The sequence below is a fragment of the Ursus maritimus genome, unplaced genomic scaffold (assembly GCF_017311325.1).
Source record: "Ursus maritimus isolate PB19 unplaced genomic scaffold, ASM1731132v1 scaffold_2, whole genome shotgun sequence".
Taxonomy (NCBI): Eukaryota; Metazoa; Chordata; class Mammalia; order Carnivora; family Ursidae; genus Ursus; species Ursus maritimus.
Genome location: NW_024424452.1, coordinates 103975879 through 103998296, shown reverse-complemented (window position 1 = coordinate 103998296; position 22418 = coordinate 103975879). Strand labels below are relative to the sequence as shown.

Here is a 22418-nt window from a genome sequence, read left to right as displayed (position 1 = left end):
TGCCCAAAGGTGTAGGGTTATACACAAGAAGAGTAAAAGCTAGAAGCTGAGCCTATCCAGGGTGCAGCGGGTCTTACACTCAGGTGGAGAAGCGAGAGGAGGAAGGCAGGCAGAGCTGCCAGGAGCTGGGAGCCATCAGAGATGCCTGGAGTGGGGACAAAGGCACCTTCCCGGCTGGGGGCTGTGAACGGGTCCTGGCAGTGGGGACAGAGTGGAAGGGGAACTCTTATCTCTGTGACACTGGTGTCTCCTTGTTGGACAGGCTGGTGCCTGGCTCTATCAGCAGGGCTCCTGTCTTAGAGGCACGCAGCTTCTCTCCATTAGCCATCAGGGAGTGCGTTTCATAGAGCTGGGGTCTACTTTATGCTTTTGTCGGGGGAAGAAATGATGAGATGTCTGCACAGTTAGTGAGGCGGCCGGCACAGCGCGCGGCACATATAGCAAGCGTTCAGTAAGTGATGGTGGGATGAATGAATTCAAGGGGACAAGGGAACAAAAAAGAAGAAGGCAACAGTGTACCCCGTGTGTTATTTGTTTCTGCAGATGTCCTCATGTGTCCCACCAGCACACACATATACAACAGTGGCTACTGAGCGGGTTAATCCATTATGTGGTTAATCGGTTACCGTCCATGACCCTTGTAGCAGCCGGCTCTCAGTACCAAGGAAGCCTGATACCAAAGCAGTAGCTTCCTCCCACCCGTTATCATGGAATCGCCCAAAGAGTCTGTTAACACAAGGTCAAGGGAACTATGAGGAGAAGGATATTTCAGGGCAGGAGGCTCTGGTGTTAGGCTGACGACTCTGTCGAGTGCTGGGAACGCTGGGACTATGTGGAAGAGGTCCTGGCTCAGTTGGCATACTCCTTCCACGCAGGGATGAAATCTGCAGAAACCAACCTGTGACCCCACGGATATTTAATTCACACCATAGCATGCAGCACCACAAGCACACTTGACCGGCAAAGCACGAAGTATGGGAAGGAGGAGAAACGAGCAGAGTCTCGCTGTGGGGGCCTTGGCACGCTGTAGCTGTGACTATAAAAAGGTTACAGCAATACTTCACTTGTAGGATGTGGGCTAGCAACCATAGAATTATCCCAAAGGAAGAGAAGCTACTGGGAAACACGCCAAAGTTCAAAAATATAGGGAAGAACATCCTAGAAGTCAGAGGTAATCATCAGGGCCACCATGGTGAGCATTCATGGGGGGGCCAAGCCTGTGCTAACAGCTCTCTCCAGACTTCATAGTCATGCTGAATCCTCACAAGAAACCTGGGAGTTACCACCTCCATTTTCAGCCGGGGGAACCGAGGCTCAAGGAAATTCACAGACTTGGCACGGTCACAAGCCAGTTATGTTTTGGATTCGGGACCATTTGGCACCAAAGCGTGTACTCTGATAGCTATACTATCTCACCTCTTTAAAGATGGACACCCCATCTGTCCCTCCTTCTGACAGTCAGCTTTGGGAGTATCAAACCAAAGAAAACCCAAATCTGAGGGCAAAAGAGGCGAAGGAGAAAGACTTAGTGTCTTAGGGAGCTGCTCTGGTGAACCTCTTCCCCTGGGCTAAGATTCCATCCCTCCTTGGTGGCCATCAAATAAACTCGGGCCCAGGCTGGAGAGAGAAGCTGGGCTGGGGATTAAGAGGTGCCAAAGGCATTTCAGCTGGCTTCTTAAGGCCATGGAAACCTTGAAGAGGAGTCAGGGTGACACGTGGTATCATTAAGGGATGAGAAGCTAGACCCAAAGGGGAGGTGATGAAGAACTGTGGTCAGCTGCAGCAGGAGGGATTTACATGAAAAATGATGAAGGACAATCCAGCTGGTGGCTTTGGGGGTCACTGCTCCCAAGGGAAGGTGGCTAATTTCTTTCCCTGGAAAAGGAGACCTAGGAAGAATCTCCAAGACAAAGGTGATTACTCCCTAGGGTTCTACATGGTGGAGGATGACAGTCTCCTAGGGTCATAGGATCTCTCCTCCCCTCTTAGAGGTGGGGAGTCAGCCTGTCCAGCCTGATGGCACTTCTCTTATTCTCCCTGATCTTCGGGGTGGGGTTGGACCTAATACTGGATAAAACTCAGAACGCAGACGCCAAAGCTCACGTCGGTGGATTCAGGAAGAGCTTCCCGCGTGGGCCCCTCTGACCTCTAGCCCAAGGACAGTCCATCCTTTCCTGCTCTCCCTGGCTCAAGAGTGGGATCATGGGGTTCCCGGGGAATCTGGTCAGCAGGGAGATATCAAGAGATGACAGTGCCGCAGCCACCTCGGCTTCAAAGGGCCAATGAAAAAATGTCTTGATCGACTCCTACGAGAGGAAGGGTTAAGACTGCTGAAAACCCGAGTGGCTCTCCTCTGTTAAGTTCTGTGGGTCAGCAGCAGAGAGTTCAATGCATCGGATGTCTCTGAGAACCTTTGCCAAAAACAGCTCTTAGGGGCAGCTGGATCCCACATTTGCTGCTTTCAACTCTCAGAATTAACATCTCATGGGGTTGGATCTGTGGCATCTCATTCGCCTCTCTGGCTCCAGGAATGGCTGACCAAACAATCCCAGAAGACAAGAAAAACTCTCTGTCTAGTGACATTTGATACCTTCCACTGTCAGGAAATCTCTGTAAGTCTAACCCCAACGCCTCATGCAATAGTTGGGAGTTTTTTTCTGATCCAGGTCTCAGCAGAGCTGAGGCGCTGAATAGCTTGCATTTTTCTAGTCTGCCCTAAAATCCCTCCCTCCATCGTACTTTCTTCCCATAATGGTGCCTGCTGAACCCCTTGGCTTCTCTTTAAGTTCTCTGTGTCCGTCTTAACTTTAGTCAACACTAAACCATTCCCTTCCATACCAATACTGTGGTAACACATACTAATCACCGATGTGTCTGACACCATGCTAGCGACCAGATGCATGTTATCCTGGTTACTCTTCATGACAATCCTATGGGGCAGGTCATATACCTGCTTTACGGAGGAGATGGAGGTTTTCATACACTAAATGACTTGCCCAAGGTCACTCAGGAGCCCATATTTAATTCGAGGCTGCCTACCTCAGAGTGCCCACTCTTCTCTTCCTTGTCTCCTTGCTGGGTGAATTCTACGTGGCAAGCTACAATCTCAGACCAGCTTCCCCCTGCCGCTCAGCAGGTCAGGGGACATCTGGCATAGGTTCAAAGGCTACCAAACCACTGGAGGAATCACTAGAACAAAAAGTAGTTATGGGGTGGCCCTACCACTACAAGGGACATGCAGCCAAGCAATTCCAAAGTCAAGCAGACTTGGCTTTTTCACTGCCTTGTGTCTCTCTGTCCAGCCCTGTACTCAGGAAGGACCTTATCTTCCTTCCGTCTCACTTTCTGTTTCTTTGTAGAATCACTCAGCCTAGCTGTCCTTTGTTCAGCATGTGTCTCACTTTGACTTTATATCCCTTCCAGCTGGCTTCATGCTTGGGTCAGCCCCATTCATTCCACCTTGGATTGAGGAGAAGGGGTCGATCTCCATGTGAGTTCTGGCGAGCTTTGCTGGGTTTCATAGCCCTGGATGGTTCTCAGAACTCCCACTCATTCACCTGTATTCACATCCACCACTGGCCACAAAGCTTAAGTGGCTTGAATCACTCAAACTTCTCCCATTGAGAAAACAAGTCTACGTGCATGTTCCCCTGAATAGTTTATCTAACACAAAGCGAGGCGCTTGGACCAGATGGTCTCTAAGGGACCTTCTGGCTCGGACATACTCTAGCTTCAAGAATACTTCCATAACAGATTACCTGAAATCCAATTTAGAGAAAGGCACATTCCACACCAATGCTCTGGGGTTCCTGACACATGGTGGTTAGCCCCATTATTTTGAAAACAAACAATGTCTCGAATCCAACAAAGCTCCCCTGCTTCCTTGGGCAGTAAATCTCTCTGGCAGAATCTCAGTGTGGCTCTAGCTGCTTGATGCCAAGTTAGAGCCTTTGCCTCTCTCCGAGGCTCTCCCTCCCTCTTCCCCTCCGCCACTCCAGACAGCGATCATTGTTTATATTAGCACATCACAGTGCAGACACTTCCTATCTATTCGAGGCCACAATGACTGCCCTGGGGACCTGCAGACTCAGCTTCCGAGGCATAACTGATGATGGGGGCCAGCTGCCTCGCCAAAGCCAGCAAATGACTGTTCCCTCTGGCTGCTCAAGGAAAACAAGACATTCTTGAGCCATGGTGGGGGGAGGCGGGGGCTCAGGTGTGGAAATAGCCAATTACCCTACTAATCAGCTTGAGCAACCAGTTGTGCAATGAGTTAGAAATATGTCTCACGGAAACTGTTCCCAGACTTGCAAGTGTGCGGACTGGTGGCCACTGGCTTTGCACGCGCTGCAGGAGAGAAGCCGCCCAGGCAACAGAGACCAGGCGTGGCCCACCTTCCCTTATTCTTACCTTCAAAGAGAACTCAGAGCTGGACTCTTACTCATTTTTCTCAGAGGGCTTTTAAAGAGACATGGGGCTGGTGAAATGGTACCCCCCGTAACTCAGGCTAGATTCCAAGGCAGGCAGGTCACAACCAGACACTTACGACGAGTTAACTAACTATATCACAAAGCTTTCTGCGTCCTTTAAACCGCTAACAGGAACCAGACTCCCTGTTTCCTCCTCACTGTGCGGACTCCCCTCTCCTCGGGTATTTTCCATCCACCCACCACAGATTCCTACGTTTCTATGGGGCCCTCCAAGACGCTCTTTTGGAGTCCTACTCTGGTCTGACCAACCTGTCCAGATTTCAGCAACTGGCGACTTGCACGTTCCGGGAAACACAGCACCACGTGAGCTACCTCAAACTCCCCCACGGGCCACCGTCCTCCCGGAGAGCAGTGTCCGGAAGGGGGCCCCTTGGCACCCTGGTCTGGCCCACTGTCAGCCCTGCCACCGATGTGAGTTAATGAGACACGGTATCAGTCAAGTTAGGCAAACTGGGGTTAGGACAGGCAAGGTTACTCCCAAGGTTACCGCAGCGACTCACCACTGTACATGTCAGGGTGGTTTCTTAAGGACGAGTCATTATAGGGGTTGTCTGCAATAAACAAAAGAGGGTGAGCGAACAGGAGGCCACGGAGAGCTCATGGAGGCATAAACAGGGAGAGAACAACAGAAATGCAAAGCCACAGAAAACGACCGGGGATTTTGCAAAGGAACGACTCGGCATATTTGGAAAGGAAAGGTGCTTGGTGAAGAACAAGCAACATAAAACAGCCCAAAAAAGGGAAGAAAAGGTTAAATCCTGCAAAAGAAGGCAATAATAAAAGAAATTTCTTTTTAATGAAAGAAATTAGGCTTGACCTTTAATGGCTTGATCCTACTGTATTTCAAACAAATAAGGATTAGTGGTATCCCGAAGCGGTCTTTTGAACAACTTCCCATCAAAATCCTCAGTTCCCAGGACTCTGGATCAGGCCAGCTCCCAGGGCAGCTAAAGAGAAAGGAGTGTGAGTGAGCCCCGAGGCAAGGAGCAAAGCCCTCCCTGGGCAGAAGCTAAGGTGCAAAGGGGGGAGGTCAGTGAGAGAAGACAGTCCAAGAGATACAGTTCATCAACTGAGAGAGAGGGACAGAGGGACCCTTGGCAGCGCCCAGCGATCGTGGGCCGACCAGCAGCAAGCAGCCCCCCACCTGACCAGCCCCCCCCCACCTGACCAGTGGGCACCACCCTGGTCTCTGAGATGTCTCTGGTGGCAAAGCCCTCCTGGGGAGGCCGGAAGTGCTCCAGGGAGGCAGAAAGAGCCAGATTGTGGTTCAGATTTTTCGAAACAGAAAGGGAGCCTGGACAGGAGAGAGGGAGTATATGGGCTCAGTGTTCTACACTTGGATGGGAAAGGCCCATGGACTAAGCTGGAGGTTCAGAGCTCCTAGACTGGCTTGGGCTGAAGTCATTCCTTAAGGAGCAGACGGGTGCCTTTGGTTCCAATGTTAGGTAATTAAGACTGCTGGGCATTTATTCCTCAGTGAAAGACGTTCTGGAATAGGGCACTTAGGCCTGCCAAGACTAGGCTTTTCATTCTTCTACCGCTATCCCTGTCCAGCTACCGGGTTCAAGTTTTGACGGCACCCGCAGGGGGTGGGGGATGGCACAGCCGAGTGGAAGCCAAGCAGACAGCCCTGAGAAGCCGGACACGGTCCAAGCAAGCATCTGAGGGAGGTAAGGCGCCGTGCCGAGTATTTGCATGTTTGAAGACAGATCAACTCCTGTTAAAACCGATCTCAGAGGCCGCATGCACTCTTTGCTAGGACCCGTACTGCACGGCTTCCCCAACGTGCTTAAAGCCCCGTAGGGAGGTTTGTATTACTCAGAACTATCCCTTAAGATGGAGTGTGTTGCAAGACCGAGCCTGTCTGGGAAGTCAGCTTGGGTTCGTCGGAGCTAAGGGTGGGAACCAACCTGCCGTGGAATGGAGAGGCAGGGTGGCAGAAGGGAGGAGGGGCTGAGGATGCCCTCGGGAGGGAGGGGACATTCCTCTCTGGGGGGAGGACAGGGGCACACAGCTTAAAGGGCCTTGGCTGCATGCTCCCAAGCTCCCACGCCACCAGGTGAAATAGAACTGCTCTCTTTCCAGAGAAGAGACCCAAGCCTGGAACTGATCTCCCAGTTTGTGAATTCTAGAAGCAGCCTGTCTGAGGAATTCAGGGAGACTTCCTGCCTCCTAAGAGGGGCACTTAGACAGCAGACACGAAGAGGAAGCAGGTCTAGTGCTCCGCAGTCTGCCCTCCCCTCGCCATGCTCACCAGAGGGACATGTTCCGGTGCGGGCAAAGCGGGACAGGTGCGTCAGCTCTCTGTAAGTCTCACTCCCCTGTTTGTCTTTGACGGCATCCCAAAACAAATTTTAAAAATAGTTTCGGATCGCCCAGCGTTTTATATTCGATAACTTTCTCCCCTACATTTCCTTAAATGTAGGTAAATGCGATTGGCGTCTTCCCCCAAGGGGCAAACTGTGACGGAAACCCTCGGTGAGGAGACGTTGAAGCGGTCCCAGCTTGGCTGTTTTGCCTCCCACCCCCAGACCTGGTTCTGAAGGTACAAGGAAGAGCCTGTGTCCTTTCCAGGCAGGAAAGCAGAGAGAGCACAACTGTGCTATTTTAAACAACTGTACCCAATTCGGGGCTGGCTCAGATGCCCAGAACTTGCTCCTGGCCAAAGCTGCCCCTGGGAGAACTCCAGGAAGCAGACAGGGCTCTGTTCCCATCACCTGGGGGAGGTCCCTGCATTTGGAGCAAAGAGTTTTCAGTGGAGTGGGGGGACCCAGAAATGAAGCAGAAACAAACAGCCCTTACCTCCTCTGGTAGAGAAAAGGATGTTTCTGGAAAGCCCAATTTCTAAATGTTGTTGAAAATCTCTAACTGCCCAATTCCCCTAAGGAAGGCTCCTTAGCACCTCCACCTCCCTGCCTCTACCCTGTGTGACCTTGAAGGCCTCTGCCCAGGACCGCAGAAGGTCACCTGACTCAGTCCCCAAACAGGAGTCTGACTTTAAGCATCGCACTGGGCAGGCAGAGAGGAAGCCGGGTGATGGCACTGAGGACCGTCCAGGGATCAGCTCAGCGAGCGTCTTCCTCGATGCTCCTGCCGCCCTCACCGCCCCATGCTGCCAGCCCAATCCTGGCTCCGGAGGCCACTCTGAGGTCCTGGGCAGCCCACACTGTCCTCCGCAGCTCAGCCAGCTGGCAGGCGATCGCTCCTGACGTGCATTGAGACACTTCAGACAACCCAACTTTCTTCTCCAAGGGTCCCCTCTGGGCCTGGGTCCGGAATAAGAAGGCCAGCGAGGGGACAGCAAAGTAGACTGAAGCTGGGTCTACTGCCAAGAGCATGTGGGGGATTATCCCGGGGGTTTCCGGCCATCCTGTTGGTTAGCAAATTGCGGGCAGCCCGACTCCAATTCAGAAGAGCCGTGTGGGAAGCTGCAGAAGTGGGGGTGCCAGAGGAGGGTCAATGGGGTCCCGAGAGAGGGAAGATGAGAGGCAGAAAGAAGAAAGGAAGAAGGAGGGAGGGAAATAAGAAAGAGGTGAGAAAGCAAAGGGAAGACAATGAAAAGGAGAGAAAAAACTCCCACACAGGAGAAGGGGAACAAGAAGGAAGCTGCCTCTTGTGGGTCCACCTCGATGCCGGGTGGAGACGGAGTGTGGGGCTGGGGCTCTCAGCACCACCTGCTTCCGTCACTGGCAGGGGCAGCTGAGGAAAGAAGACCAGGCTCCCAGCTGTCCTGACTGAGGAGCAAGCTCTCCTGGCCTCTCCCCCCAGAGACGTGTGGGCTCGGGGATGCCGGGGTTCAGGCTCTCTTCTGCGACCTGGGGCAGCTGCCAGCGCCCACATGGTGCCCTTTGCTTGGCTTCCCCCACAACCACCACTGTCCCTGGTGTGGAAAACAGCAGCCACAGCTGACTCAGACTGACCAAGGTCTTTTGGGGGGGAGGGGGCTCCTCTATAGAAGGCCTGTTATGAATCCACAGTGCGAACGAGCACAGCCACCTGGAATTCAGTGTCCTAGGCAGGCTGAGGACTCACAGCCAGAGCTCCAGGCTGGCGAGTCCCCGGCAAGCAGCGTGTCTGGGAACTGACTACTCGGTTCTCTCCTCTGCGGAGGGCTACCCACACTATCCTGGGTCAGGCAACGCTGACTCCCCTTGGTACCAGCCAACAGAATCAGGAAATACAAATGAAAACAAATAAAACTAGAACGTAAATCTGCAGCTAGCAAATGTGGTCAACCCATGTGGTCCAGCATCAAACACAGTTCATGTTGGGGTCCCTGCTCATGCGGATATTCTGTACGGTGGCTTTATTTCTAGAAGTACAGACAACCAAACGGGGCCTAGATAGAAAGGAAAATCTTAAGCTGAGGGCCCGGGAGAGATGCCGGGTGACCACTGAAAGCAGTGCTTCTCCGATGCTGCTGTGTCCCGAGCACCTGGAGAGCTAAGGGAAGACACGGAGGCTGGGACCGTGGAGGCAGGTTCGGGGCTGGGCCGGGGATGGCTGCCCCATTGGCCAGATGATTGGGACCGACCCCAAAGCTTGAGAAGCACTGACTCAGAGTAGGACCAAGTTTAGCTCAAGGCTTCAGAGTCAAGAGAGGTGGTTTCAGAGCCGCCGAAGTAGCTCAGGTGCCGTGAGCTGGAAGGATGTCTGGGTCAGCCTCGGGCGCAAGGCTGCCCCCGACACAGGTACCCGGGGCTCCTCGGGCACCGTGAGCTGGAAGGATGTCTGGGTCAGCCTCGGGGGCCCCCGACACAGGTACCCGGGGCTCCTCGGGCGCCGTGGGCTTCCGCCCCTGGCTCCCAGCCCCGGGCCGGGACCCGCACTTACTGGTGAGGACCCTGAGGGTGAAGGCGTTCTTCTGCTGGATGGTGTGGGTGAAGTGGAAACGCGCGTTGCAGCTGTAGTCTGTCTGCGTGTCCTGGAGCATCACGTTGGAGAAATACAGGTCGCCGTTATGGCCCTGAGAGACGCGCTTGTCTTGCGTGATGGGCTCCATGGCTGTAAGGAAGCAGACGTACAGACGGAGGTTAGCGGTCCCGGTCACAGGAGTGACCGTCGTGATCGGTCTGGCGACTGAGCACCTGCAGAGCACTGGGTGGGGCCAGGAGCTCAATATGATTCCGTCTCATCCTCTCAACTCTGAGGGAAGGTTATTCCCATTTTACAGATAAGAAAGCAGTGGATTTAACGTGTCCTGGGTTGAAAAGCAGTGAGGGAAGAGGAGGATTTAGATTCGGACCGTCTGCCCCCCACGCCCACACTCGGTGACCAGACTTTTCTAGCTCCTATTCACGTCACGAAAGCTCCGATGGGCCCCGAACCGAAGGGAGGGAGCACAATCCTTCAGAGGCTCCCCAAGCCAGGAGTCAAATTCACTTGTTTTCTTTTTTACGCCCTCACTCCCACCAGGAAAGAGAAAGGCCCTGCCAATTATAATTGTAAGGTACGTACTGATCAATGATGCACACCATCGATTTTGTAGGAAGCTTTCTAATTTTTGAGATATTAAAAGGTGAACATGGTGCTTTTTAGAATTAATGACATCATGGGAGCAGCTGAGGATGTGGACTACATTATCTATGATTTTCGAAGCATCAGATGTCAATTCAAATGATCAGGTCTGCAGGTTACTGGGTTCGTCAAAGCGTATTTGTCAGGCTGACCATTCATAGCTGACTCCCTCCCATCCCCCACAATTGTTTATTAAGTCACCAGTTTTTATTTATTTATTTATTTTTTTCCATGTATTTTTTTTTATTAATAATGATTTTTTATTATATTATGTTAGTTACCATACAGTACATCCCCGGTTTTCGATGTAAGGCTCGATGATTCATTAGTTGTGTATAACACCCAGTGCACCATGCAATATGTGCCCTCCTTACTACCCATCACCGGTCTATCCCATTCCCCACCCCTCCCTCTGTAGCCCTCAGTTTGTTTCTCATAGTCCATAGTCTTTCATGTTTCATTCCCCTTCTGATGTCATCCCCTTCTTTATCCCTTTCTTCCCCTACTGATCATTCTAGCTCTTATGTTCCATAGATGAGAAATCATATGATAGTTGTCTTTCTTGCTTGACTTATTTCACTAAGCATTATCTCCATGTCAGCCTCCATGTTGTAGCAAATGTTGAGAACTCATTCTTCTGATTGCTGAGTAATATTCCATTGTATATAGGACCACAACTTCTTAATCCAGCCATCTGTTGCAGGGCATCTCGCTCCTTCCACGATTTAGCTATTGTGGACATTGCCGTTGCGAACATTGGGGTGCATATGGCCCCTTCTCTTCACTACGCCTGTATCTTTGGGGTAAACACCCAGTAGTGCAAATGGCTGGACTGTATAGGTAGCTCAATTTTAAATTTTAGTAAGGACCTCCACAGCGGTTTTCCAGAGTGGCTGTACCAATTTGCATTCCCACCAACAATGTAGGAGGGATCCCCTTTCTCCACATCCTCTCCAACAATTGTTGTTTCTTGCCTTGTCTATTTTTGCCATTCTAACTGGCGTAAGGTGGTATCTCAGTGTGGTTTTGATTTGAATTTCCTTGATGGCTAATGATTTTGAACATTTTTTCATGTGTCTGTTAGCCATTTGTATGTCTTCATTGGAAAAGTGTCTGTTCATTTCTTCTGCCCATTTTTTGATTTGTTTATTTGTTTCTCGTGTATTGAGTTTGAGAAGTTCTTTGTAGATCATGGATACCAGTCCTTTATCTGTAGTGTCATTTGCAAATATATTCTCCCATTCCGTGGGCTGCCTCTTAGTTTTTCTGACTGTTTCCTTGGATGAAGTCACCAGTTTTTAAACGCAAGGTTAATGATGCTGACTTTCCAATGATGGGCTGATCAGTTCTTCAAATAACTTATTATCAAAGATTACCTGCAGGCCTACTGTGTGCCAGGCACTGTGCCCAGGATTGATGAAAGAGTGATGAGTAAGACAAGTTCCTGCCCTCAAGGAGCCTGCAGCCAAAAGAGGCGGTAGATGAAGAAATCACTGCTACGCAATGTGGTGAGTGGGAAGCCCGGATCAGAAGGGGATGAGCTGAGAGGAGGAGCACAGAGTCCCTGCCAGGGGGCCCTGAGCTCCGCCTTGGAGGCTCCATGACACCGGACAGAAGAGACAGGGGCCCTAGGAGGTTTCCAAGCAGCAGGAACAGTGGGTGCTAAAGGTTAAGAACACACAGCCGGGGCAGGGGGTAGGAGAAAGGCCAGGGAGGCAGAGGGAACTAGATCAGGAAGGGAAAGAAGTCTGGACCTTGTCCGAGGTGATGGAGGAGCCAGTAAAGGGCGGGGAGCATATGAATGAAATGATCAGATTTATGTTTTTAGAAAGACCGGGAGGCCAGTTACAGATGATTACTGCCACCTAGGGAAAAGCTGGTGGTGGCCTGCACTGGGGAGATGCCAGCAATGATGGAAAGAGGAGGGTCATGAGATCTGCTCAGGAGGCAGCGTTGACATAAGGTGGTGACAGGTGTGATTCAAGGGACGAGAAAGTCTGAACGGTTAGTGAACCCACCAACCCTCCAGCCTGTGGCCAGGCAGCCTTCCCCACGCACATGCACCGGGATGACAAAGAGCGAGACAAGGGGTGAGCACAAAGCCATACTCTCTCTGCAAAACAGCTCACTACCCTGCCTCTTTTGGAAACAGGCTGGTAAAAACTCAGGGATGGAGGATGACGGATGCTAAGCAGGCAGGCAGATCTATAGACTGACCGATGGATGGATAGACGAGGGGGAGGGGGGCACGTATAGAGGAGGGGGAGGGAAACCAGGAAGACACAGATAGCTAGCAATGCTCTGGGCACCTTTATAACACGCCCCCACTTACTCCGATTGAAAACGTGGGAAGAAACTGAGATCCAGAGTGGTTAAATGACTCAGTCCAAAATGAAACAGGACAAGCTCTCAGTGACAATACTTTGCCCCTGCTACAAACATCCCGTCTCCCTGTCGCTCCTTTATCAAAGGTTTCATTCCTGTGGCCTCTCTGTCCTTGGAGGGCAGCACTTAGTAAATCCAAACTGACCAAATTGTCAATTGGCTTATTGACAGTTTCTCCTCTTCCTCTTCTTTCCTTTCTTCGTGCTGTTCTTCATCACCAATATTACTCAGCACTTACTGTGTGTCTGGTTCTGTTATCAGTACTTTGGATGTATTAACTCATTTATCCTCACAATGATCCTATTAGATAAGTACAAGTATTAGCCCTATTTTTTTTTCCAGAGGAGCCAACTGAGGACCAGAGATGTTAAGCAACTTGCTCAAGATCACACAGCTAATAGCAGCTGGGCTAGGAAAACGGCCTGAGCCACCTCTCGATGTGTTTTCAGTCGTGTGGCCCCCTTGCACCTGCTTCTCACAAGTCAAGGTCTTCCAGCCTTGGGCAAGCCCCTCCCATTTGTCACACCCGCCCCACTCCCTAAGAGGAAAGTAGAAATCAAACGCCAGGCCCCCAAGACTCACAGCTGCTCATCCAGAAGATGACTGGGGACGGAAGTCCGGGTGGGGGGTTGCACTGCAGCGTCAGGGGAGCGCCCTCTTGAACCACGACAGGGTCTAGGTTTTCCTTGGGCCACAGGGGGGACTCTGGGGAGAATCAGACAGAAGAGCATGAAGCGGGGGTGATGGAGGGCAAGGAGCCAGGAGCTCAGCTAGAGGCAGGCATACAAGGAGGAAAAGCAGAAGGGCAAATGGGAAAACAAGGGAGCGGGCGGAGACGGTCCGTGAGTCTGGGCCAGGTGCAGCAAGAGAAGACAGGCCTTCTCTCTCCTTCCTCTCCTCCCGTGCCCGGAGTGCCGGTGAAGTTCAAGACTCTGGCTTGGAAGCCTCCTTTCCAAGGAATCTTTTTGAGCAGGGCCAGGTGTCGCCCTGCTCAGAGGCAGAGCAGTGAGCAGGACATGCAGGGCACCAAGGCACCGATCGGCCAAGGGCAGGGGCGGCCCTTCTGGAAAGACCCTCCATGCCCGCCCCTCCCCTCCCCCCGGCTCCAGGAGCAGGGCATGCCAGTCCCACCGCGCTACTCACTGGACACCTGCAGGCGGATCCTATTGGACAGGGCCGTGCCAAATTTGTTGCGGGCGAAACACTGGTACTCCCCCTCATAGTCCTCGGGCCGCCCCCCACTGCGGAAGTCGATCACTAGGGTCCCAGACCGCCTCCTCATGGACACCCGGGGGTCCTTGGCGATGTTGAAGAACTTGCTGTTTCGAGTCCAGTGGAAGCTGTGGACAGTGGGGGGTGGGGGGAGAAGCAGGGACAACGGAGAGGACCAGGTTGGGCTCCGGGCTCCAGGCGAGACCCTCAGGGCCATGGTCCCTGGCCCAGTTCCATAACCACACCTCCATACCAGTGCGTCCCCACCCTGGCTAAGGGGCAGCACTAGCTGGGAAGCGGGATAAAATGCAGAGTCCCAGGTCACAGGCACGGGTGAAGCTCTGGGGCGGGTTCCTGACATTAGTGCTTTCACCCAGCCGAGGCAGGCAGTCACGGCTGCAAGTGAGAGGCATCCAAGCAGCCACTGGGGGATTATGTTCTTTGCAGGAGCAGGCAGGGCCTTTGAGTTTTATAAAATCCAGAGTCAGCTGCGGCTTCCGCCCAGGGCATCCCAGCCTCCGACTAGGAATGCAAACCCAAATTCGTATTTCACCGAGCCAAGCACACTAGGCAGCTAGCTCTGGCTCAGGCTATCTGTGCCCCCGCCCAGGGGGTGCAGAGTATAAAGCAGTGGCCGCACACCATAGCCCAGGAGCGGCAGCTTGGAAAGACCCAGCAGCCTTCCTAACACTGATCCCAGGGGTGAAGAGGTTAGAATCTCCTTTTGCTTCCGGGGGTGGGGGATGCATCTGCAGCTGCCCAGACCAGAACCTTTGGAGAAGCCGGAGCAGTCGTGGCTGCTCAGCGTCATGGAATCACTGTCCCTTCAGAGGAACCATGGTGGGAAGACCAAACTTCAGAAGGCCATCTATGCCCTGCCTGACCCTCCCAGGTGACCTGCTTCTTCCAGCCTGGATGAGAGAGGCCCTGCTTGCTCTCGGGCTCATGCAAACCGGGCGGGGGGTGGGCAGAGGGAGGCTGCCATACACCCGAGGTTCCGCCCTGCCTCGTTGCTCCTAACAGACGCCCTGCATGGGGTCCGGTCATGTCTGGTCTGAACGGTGCAGGCTGTGGCTGCTTTGAAGGTGGGGGACAAAGAACGAAACATCTCTACATCTCCAGTGTCTTCTGTTTGGTAGAAACAAACCTGGCCTGGGAGGGGGTGGCAGGCAGGCGGGGTGCCATCAGAGGCCTGCGTTTAAATCCAGGCTCTGCCCCCTTTCAAGCGGGGTGACCTTGGCAAAGGTACGTCCTATCTCTGTGCTCCCACTTCACTTCCCTTCATGAGGACGTGGGACCCTCTCTGAAGGGCAGGGAGGTGCTCTAACGAGACGGCGTGGCCAGCAACACCTAGCTCAGCCTGCCCGCCACAGGCCTTCAGCTCTGTCTGCCGACGCCTCGTTTGATGCTGATGCGCTCACAAGCCGAGATGCGCTCAGAATGAAAGACTCAAGTTAGATAGCAAGAGGAACTTCCGATAAGCTAGGCATGGGCGGTGGGGGGATGTTGGGGACATAAGGCAGCGGAAAGAATGTGTGACACCAACAGTCAGAAAACTTAGTATCTAGTCGTGGCTTCATGGTGTGACCTTAAGCCACTTAAGACTTCTGGACCCCAGCCTCCTCATCAGGAAACTAAATTTCTTAGTTCTCTGAATTGTACTTTCCACCTAGTAGGTATCCAAGAAGTGTCTGCTGGATAATTTAAAATTTTCAGTTGCTTCAACTGTGCTCGGGGGCCAGGGCGTGGTTTCAGTACCTCTTTGCAGGGGTGGGGGGGGTTGGGGAGGCTTGGATTTACCTGCCAGGGCACTCACCTGGGGGCAGGGTTCCCCTTTGCTTCACACTCAATCAAGATGTTATCGCGGGGATCCACGATGTGGTCCTTCACTGACTGCTTGGTGATTGTTGGGGGCTGGGATACTGCAACAGCACAAACGGGGGGTGGTCAGGGCTTTGGGGCCCTGGCTGGGGGAATGGCTGAAAGGAAGAGCTTCAGGAGCCACGTGACAAGCAGGCAAGCAGGGGGTGGGCAGTGCCCCATGCCAGGGACCCAGCTCCTTCAACGGGGACGCAGGAAAGGGGGTTATGGCAAGGACTGAGCATAAGAAGAATCCCTTTAAGATCTCATGGAATCCCTACGAGAAACTTCTGTTTTACCCATTCTTCTATCCCAACGCTTAGTACAGTGCTTAGTGCACGAGAGTTCTTGAGACACATTTACTGAACGAATCAAGGAACGCAGAGCAGCTAGCTTTCCAGAACCCTGTGGCCAGGAGTTCTGAGCCCTGAGGGTCAATGGATGGCCAAACTCTGGTGATGCTGGAGCTCAGAGGCTCAAGTCCCCAGGGTCTCGTCCGCATGCCAGAGAGCCAGCTCCTCTCACTCTTGGCCCCCACCTCCAACGTTCCCCGTGGTGCTCCTGTGCCGGCCCCCGGAGCACGGGGAGCAACGGCCCCTCGTACCCACCTGCGCCTCTGCCGTTCCCGGCAACAGGCTGTTCTGGATGAGCGGCTTCCCTGCCCGTGGGGCAAGCGGCCGCACCACCAGGCCTCCGGTGTCAAGAAGTCAAGGCAGGGCGGAGAGGTGGCTAATCCCCCCCACCGGTATCTCCTCACTTGGTCTTCTCCCACCCCTCCTTGCGGCCCTCCTTCCTCCCAGAAGCACAAGTGCAGAGAGGCGCCCGGGGCACTTACGCTCATTCTGAATGCTTGCTGTTAGTTCCGGTGGGTTAGCATTGTGAGGGGAGAAAAGAAGACATCGGTTAGAGGTTATCGCGTCGGGCTACTCGCCCAGGTTGCTGACGCCCCAGCCTACAGAGGGAACGCTGAGGCCAGCCTGGGCAGGGCACGGCGCCTGGGCTCTCTGCTCCTGGCTGCAGGGCTCAGAGGGACAGCCACACAGAGGTGGGGACAGTCCCAGGGAGGGCTTTGTGGAAGAGGTGACACCTTCACAGGGAGCTCAAAGCACACAGCTGAGCAGAAAGGCCAGCCTCTGACCAAATGACGTCACCACGGAAGTCCAAATATCAAAAGTGACAAGGCTGCTTGAAAGAGGCCAGCTCTGAAGACGCTGCCCATCCTCTCTAGACGCCATTGAGGAAAGCGGGCTCCCTGGCCATTGATGTGGGTCTAAGAAGCCTGGGCGGCAGCAGATCTAAACCAGGGCTCCAGAGCAAATCCCCAAGGGCCCAGGCCTCACTCCTCCCACTGCACCTGCCCCTCTGTCACACATGCAAGCACCTTCTTGCCTACCCTATGGAAAATTCTAGGGACCGATGAATCACTGTGGCTCTGCTCGTGGCAGAAGTACATTGTGCTACGGAAATCCCTCTTCCAAACACCTGCAGGGATGAAGCGGAGCCCACCACTCCTTTCTGTGCTTTTAACGGAAAAGATAAAGAAGCAGGTAGCACAAGTCTCCCCCAGCCCTCACCTGAGACGTGCATGGCCCGTGTACAGGTATGAGCAGGTTTGAGAGTGGGCTTCTCAAACTGTGACAAATATATGAATCACCTGGGGGGCTGGTCTGGTTAGAATGCAGGCTCCGACTGAGCAGATCCTGCATTTCTGACAAGCCGCCAGGTGGTGCTGATGCTGGTGGGCCGGGTACCACATTACAGACAGCAAGACTTTCGATGGCAATGAACTTTCTGGGGGAGAAGGCCTTGGTTTACAATTTGCAGAAAAGAGAACATGTGTTTCTGTAACTTTGTAAGAGGCCTTTTCTTGATGGTTGTAGCATGAAGCCCTATGCCAGGCTTCTTCTACGCGGGCGCTGATGTCAGGGACGGGTTGGTGTTGTGGGCTGACTTTTTCAGGGGAAAGCAGAGGCTGCGGGTGAGCTCAGGTGACCTCGAAGCTTCCTGAATCAGCCACAGTGAGATGTGGAAAAGGAGCTTAGGGGCCCAGGGAGGGGGCGGCGTGGAGAAGGCAGAGTTAAGGCAGGACCAAGAGGTTCCAGTAGAGTCCAGAGATAGAAGACAGGCATCAGGGAGGAAAGGCGGAGTGTGGCAGGAAGGAGTCCCTGCCATGCACATGCTGTCAGTAAGTGTGAGTCTTGAGTAAGACGCACTAAAAGGTTCAGAATAATTCTTTCAAGTGGGCCAGGCTCGTGTGACCTGCTGGGGCACAGAAAAGTCATTTTATCTGCTTTACCGTTTGCCTGGGTGCAGCCTTGAAAAAAAAAAAAAAGCAATGAATGGTCCCAGGGAAAAGCAGAAATCTGTGGTTTCTGAACACATCCTCCCTGGAGCTCCCCACAGTGGCATCTTCACCCATATAAGATTTTCCTGTCAGGGGCCCGAGAAAGGTAATTCTGGAAAGCCAGTGTAACTGGGCATGGAGGGCAGGTGGGGAGAAGAGGCCATTTTCAGGAGAAGCAGGGGTGACACTTGACCTATTTCTTTGGACCACCAGCCCAGGCCTGCGGTTTCTTCATCTCAAGACACAGTTGATTCTTCTCGGGTCCCCACACACCATGGAGGGCTCTGTCCTTGCCCTGGCAGAGGCTCTGCTTTGCCCACATGGCCTTTAAGCCTCTCTTTTAAAAAAATCAAGTGCTGGCTCAATGGAAAGAGCCCTAGACATTATCCAGGGAATCTCAGATTCTTAGAAGGGAAGTCACTCAGTTAAGGGCACATAGGAAATTTGCTGTAGAACTGGGATGCGGACCAGCTCTCCTGTAGTCTGGTCTAGAGCTCTTTTTACAAATCTATCCTTGGCCAGAGAGGTGGATTGGCCAGGTGGGCCCCAGCACGCTCTTCTCGTTGACATTCCGGACAAAGGTGAGTAAGAGGGCAGGTCATGGGGGAATGGAGACTCTCAGAGCTGGCCAGATGCTCCCCAGCACCACAGTGAAATCAGGCCAGGGCCCTCTTGAAGAGTCTACTTCCCTAAAGAGGTCACGACATCTGCAACCACCATTGTGTCACCAAGGAATTTAATTCAGAGACACAACCAACCCTGAAGACAAGGCAGCACAGGGAGATGATGGTGAGGGCCGCCCGCGTGGGAACAAGAGAAACCTACCTAGTCCTGTAACACTCCCCCAACCCCCAAACCACCTGCCCTTCTCTCCATCTACAAAACTTGCTGGTGATGTCAAGTGGAAAATGAGTTTGCTCTTTTGGCTTCAACGGTGGAGGGAAAATCTTCCAATGAGCTCTGTGGGGGTAAGGCAGAGGCCTGCCCCGTCTGCAAGGTTTCTTTATCCCTGCACTTCTTCTCTTTCCCTGGCTGATATCTACAGCCCCTGGCACACATCCCTGGAGGATGGAATGTGTGTGAATGTGTGTGTGTGTGCGCACGTGTGTGTGTGTGTGTGTGTGTGTGTGTGTGTGTTGAGGTCATCGTGCAGCACTATTTGGGATGACAGTGAGGACGAAATGTGTCTCCCACCCCATTGTCTCCTCTGTGGGTTCCTAGGAGAAAAATGCCCAAGTCCCTCGATGTGGGGAGGGGGGCAGAGGGGCGAGCTGCCAGCAAACTCACTTTTTGGCAAACCCACTCTTGTTGATGAGGCGACCCTTTGCTTTCTTCAAAGGTCACGTTGTTCTCCTTGGGGTGGGTGCGGGGGGGAGGTGGGTGCGTGTGACTCTGTTGGCAGGGCAGCATGGGCTGGAGGCCAGCGTTTCAATGAGGGATTGTGTTGCAGCCCGGGGCTGTTCCAGGAAGCCTGCTGGGCCCAAACTCCCCAGAGCAGAAGCAATGCCCGAGTCTTCAAGGCACAGATACTGCCCCCTGAAGGGGCAGGAGAGCAGAAGGGCGCCCCCGACAGTGCAGCCTCCAGCCGGAGCCCCCTCAGCCGCTCCCAGGCAACACGCAGGGAATGTTTCCAATGCTTGATCTTCACTTGGCCCGCATCTGGGTGATCGTGAACAACGCGGCAGGGAACACGGGCAGTAGGTATCTCTCTGGCCTTTTGTGACAACATGGATAGGCCTTGAGGACATGGTGCTAAGTGAAGTTAAGTCAGAGAAAGCTCCGGTATGTTCTCACTCTATGTCAAGTCTAAAAAAAGTCAAACTCAAGGAAACAGAGTGGAATGGTGGTTGTCAGGGGCGGGGGGGGGGGGGGGGGGGGGGGGGGGGGGGGGAAGTGGGGAGATGCTGGTCAAGGGGTATAAAGGTCCAGCTATAAGATGGATAAGTTCCGGGGGCCGAATGCACAGCATGCAAATATAATTAACATGCTCTATTATATACTTGAGAGTTGTTTCGGGAGTAGATCTTCCAAGTTACTGCTACACACAAGGTAATTATGGGAGGGGTGGACGGGTAGACTAACCCACGTGGCAATCATTTCACAATACATACGTGCAGCAGATCAGCAGGTTGGACACCTTAAGCTCACATAGGTTGTATATCAATAAATACCCCAGTAACTCTGGGGGGGAGGAAAAAGAATGTGTGATCTTCCCCAGCCCACCCCACTGGGCCTCAGCCCAGGGTAAGCGGGAAGGATGGGCTCAGGTAACTTGGGGGGGGGGGGTGCCTGTCATGCTTGGCCCAGCAGGAGGGGAAAACCTGGCTGAAGAGGCCCTCTTCCCAGGGCCACTGGGCCCCCTCTGAAGGGCTGGCCTTCTCTTGTCTTGCGTTCAGCTTTAGCGGACTCGTTCTGGAGATGTCGCTAAGGCCACTGTGCCTGCAGCTACCTCAAATACACCTGTTCCGGGAAGGCATCATGTTTCCTGCTGTGACACCGCCGGGGCACCAGGTATGGTATCACAAAAGGATTCCCCTCCTCGTTCAGAGACGGGCTGTGGTCATGCGCTGGCCGTGCCACTTGGGCGCTGGAGAGAATGGCACCTCAGTTTTGTAAACTGTCAGCAAAGGATTCGCTGTGAGAATCACAGGAGATGCTCCTGAAACACTGAGCTGTCGGCCGGGCGCACGGCAGCTGCTACCCCGGTGAGTTCCAAGAACTAAAAGAAGGCGGGATTACCAGAGGTGGGCGTGAGATGTGTCGAGTGCCAACCTGGTGGGAGGTCAAGAGACCTGGGGTCTATTCATGAATCCGGCACCTGTTTGCTGTGTGACCCAGAGCAAGCAAGGGTCTCCGTTTCCTTGAAGACAGTTCCAGAAGCAGGGACTCTCCAGGGCCCTCCCTCCTCACAGACACTGAGGAGATGGGGAGACAGTGCTGGGGAGGTGAGGGCACCTGCAGCTCTCTGCCCCGCACGCGGTCCTTTGGAGACCCCCACTGCTGGGTCACCTGCCCACTGCTCCAGTAGGTCTTTAGAAATCCAGATTCCTAACATAGATGTCAAAGCCATCTATTTACAAGTTCATCTTGGAGCAACCCCTCCCCCACTAACCCCAGGGATCAAAGGGGCAGGTGAATGAGTGAGGAGAAGCAGCAGAAGAGAAATGAGCCTTCACCACTTCCTTGATAACCCAATTTCTTCTGCACCCCCCTCCTCTCCAGGGACATGGCCTTATCGTGCTCCTTATTAGACTGTCTGCCTGGGATTGTTAATGAGACACTCTTCCTTGAGTTAGCAGTGCAGCTGGTCTCCATGGGAACAGTTCCTTTCACGATACCCCCCCAACTGAATACACACACACATACATACACATGCGTACACACACACACACACACACACACACACACACACACACTTGGGGCTATTGGGAGGGCAGCAGGGACCTGGCCCATCTTGCTTCTGGATCCAATTTGTAGTCTCTGCTGGTCTTCTCTTACCCAGAAGAGGCCACTCCTCTGGGCAGCTATTATTGGTAGGGTTGGGCAGGAGGGGGCTGAAGTATGTGCAACTCTTCTCCAAGCTGGGCTAACTCCAGGTCCCAGGGCCTGGCTTTGAAGAGCTCGGTGGGCACTCCTTGGAGGCTGTATCACTCTTCTAAACCTCCCCAGACATCTGTCACCTGGACAAAACCCAAGTCAGGCTTGGCATCATGTGGGTCCCATCTATTTCTGGAAGCAGGGAACAGGCGACAGAGGTAGTATGCCCACATCAGAGCACTGGAATGCCAAGACATTCTGATGGAAGGGCCAGAATTGTGGCAAATGCAGGACACATCTAAACATGGGGCCAAGGAGTGGGGCTGCCAGTCCACAGGCCCCTTCTGAACGTAACAACAGATATGGCTGCTAGAGATGGGGCTGCTAGATCGGCATCTGAAGCCCCCTGCTTGATGACTCTGATGGCCAAATAACGCCCCCACTGTGGGACACAGAATGACACGGGTCTTACTTCCCAACTTTGCCATGGAAGAGGTGAAAGCAAACATTAAGAATGAGCGCCTGGTTTTCCCACAGTGGCATTATAATGGGGCTCTATTTTCATGCTTCATCTAGCCCCAGTCTTTTGCAAAATCATTCCCTTCCCAACCCTCCCCAGGCCACCCGTCCTGACTTAGTCCAGCCAAGACGGCCCAAGGGTCCAGCTCAGATATTAGAAAGGCAAAAAACTGTCCACTACAGTTGGTCCTTGGAAGCTCCACGCTGATGGGCAAGTCAAGACCGCAGAGGGCCATGGGAAGGGAGTGGAGGGAAGAACTCCTGAGTGACAGACACACAGACTTGCAAACTCTGCCACCTCCGGTCCCACGCAGCAGTTTCCAGGCAGTGCGAGCATCAGCTCAGCCACAGTCCTCAGAGATCGTGCCACACAGCTCGTCTCACATTCCCAAATGCAAGCCTGCTTGCCTCCATTCTTGGAAGGGAAACCCAGCTCTGCGTCCAGAATCTGCTCCAGCCTTTCCGAAAGCTGGTCTGAACTCCCCCCTGACCATCCCTCCCCTCCAACTCCTCAGCCCCAAATCAGCAGAATCAAAGAAGAGGATGGAGCAGGA

At 53.3% G+C, this 22418-nt stretch overlaps 1 protein-coding gene across 4 annotated transcripts in view; it reads right to left on the bottom strand.

The window, feature by feature from the left end:
- NFASC (neurofascin) overlaps positions 1–22418 on the bottom strand; it is a 175868-nt gene that overhangs the window by 47290 nt on the left and 106160 nt on the right. For 3 of the 4 annotated variants that reach the window (XM_040636505.1, XM_040636506.1, XM_040636507.1), the window contains exons 4-7: positions 15421–15526; positions 13536–13732; positions 12975–13097; positions 9324–9494 (exon numbers count right to left, since the gene is read on the bottom strand). In XM_040636505.1, coding sequence (XP_040492439.1) covers positions 9324–9494; positions 12975–13097; positions 13536–13732; positions 15421–15526 — 597 coding nt within the window. Of the gene's footprint in view, positions 1–9323; positions 9495–12974; positions 13098–13535; positions 13733–15420; positions 15527–16299; positions 16318–22418 lie in introns of all 4 variants that reach the window. The other variant, XM_040636508.1, reaches the window with a different exon arrangement.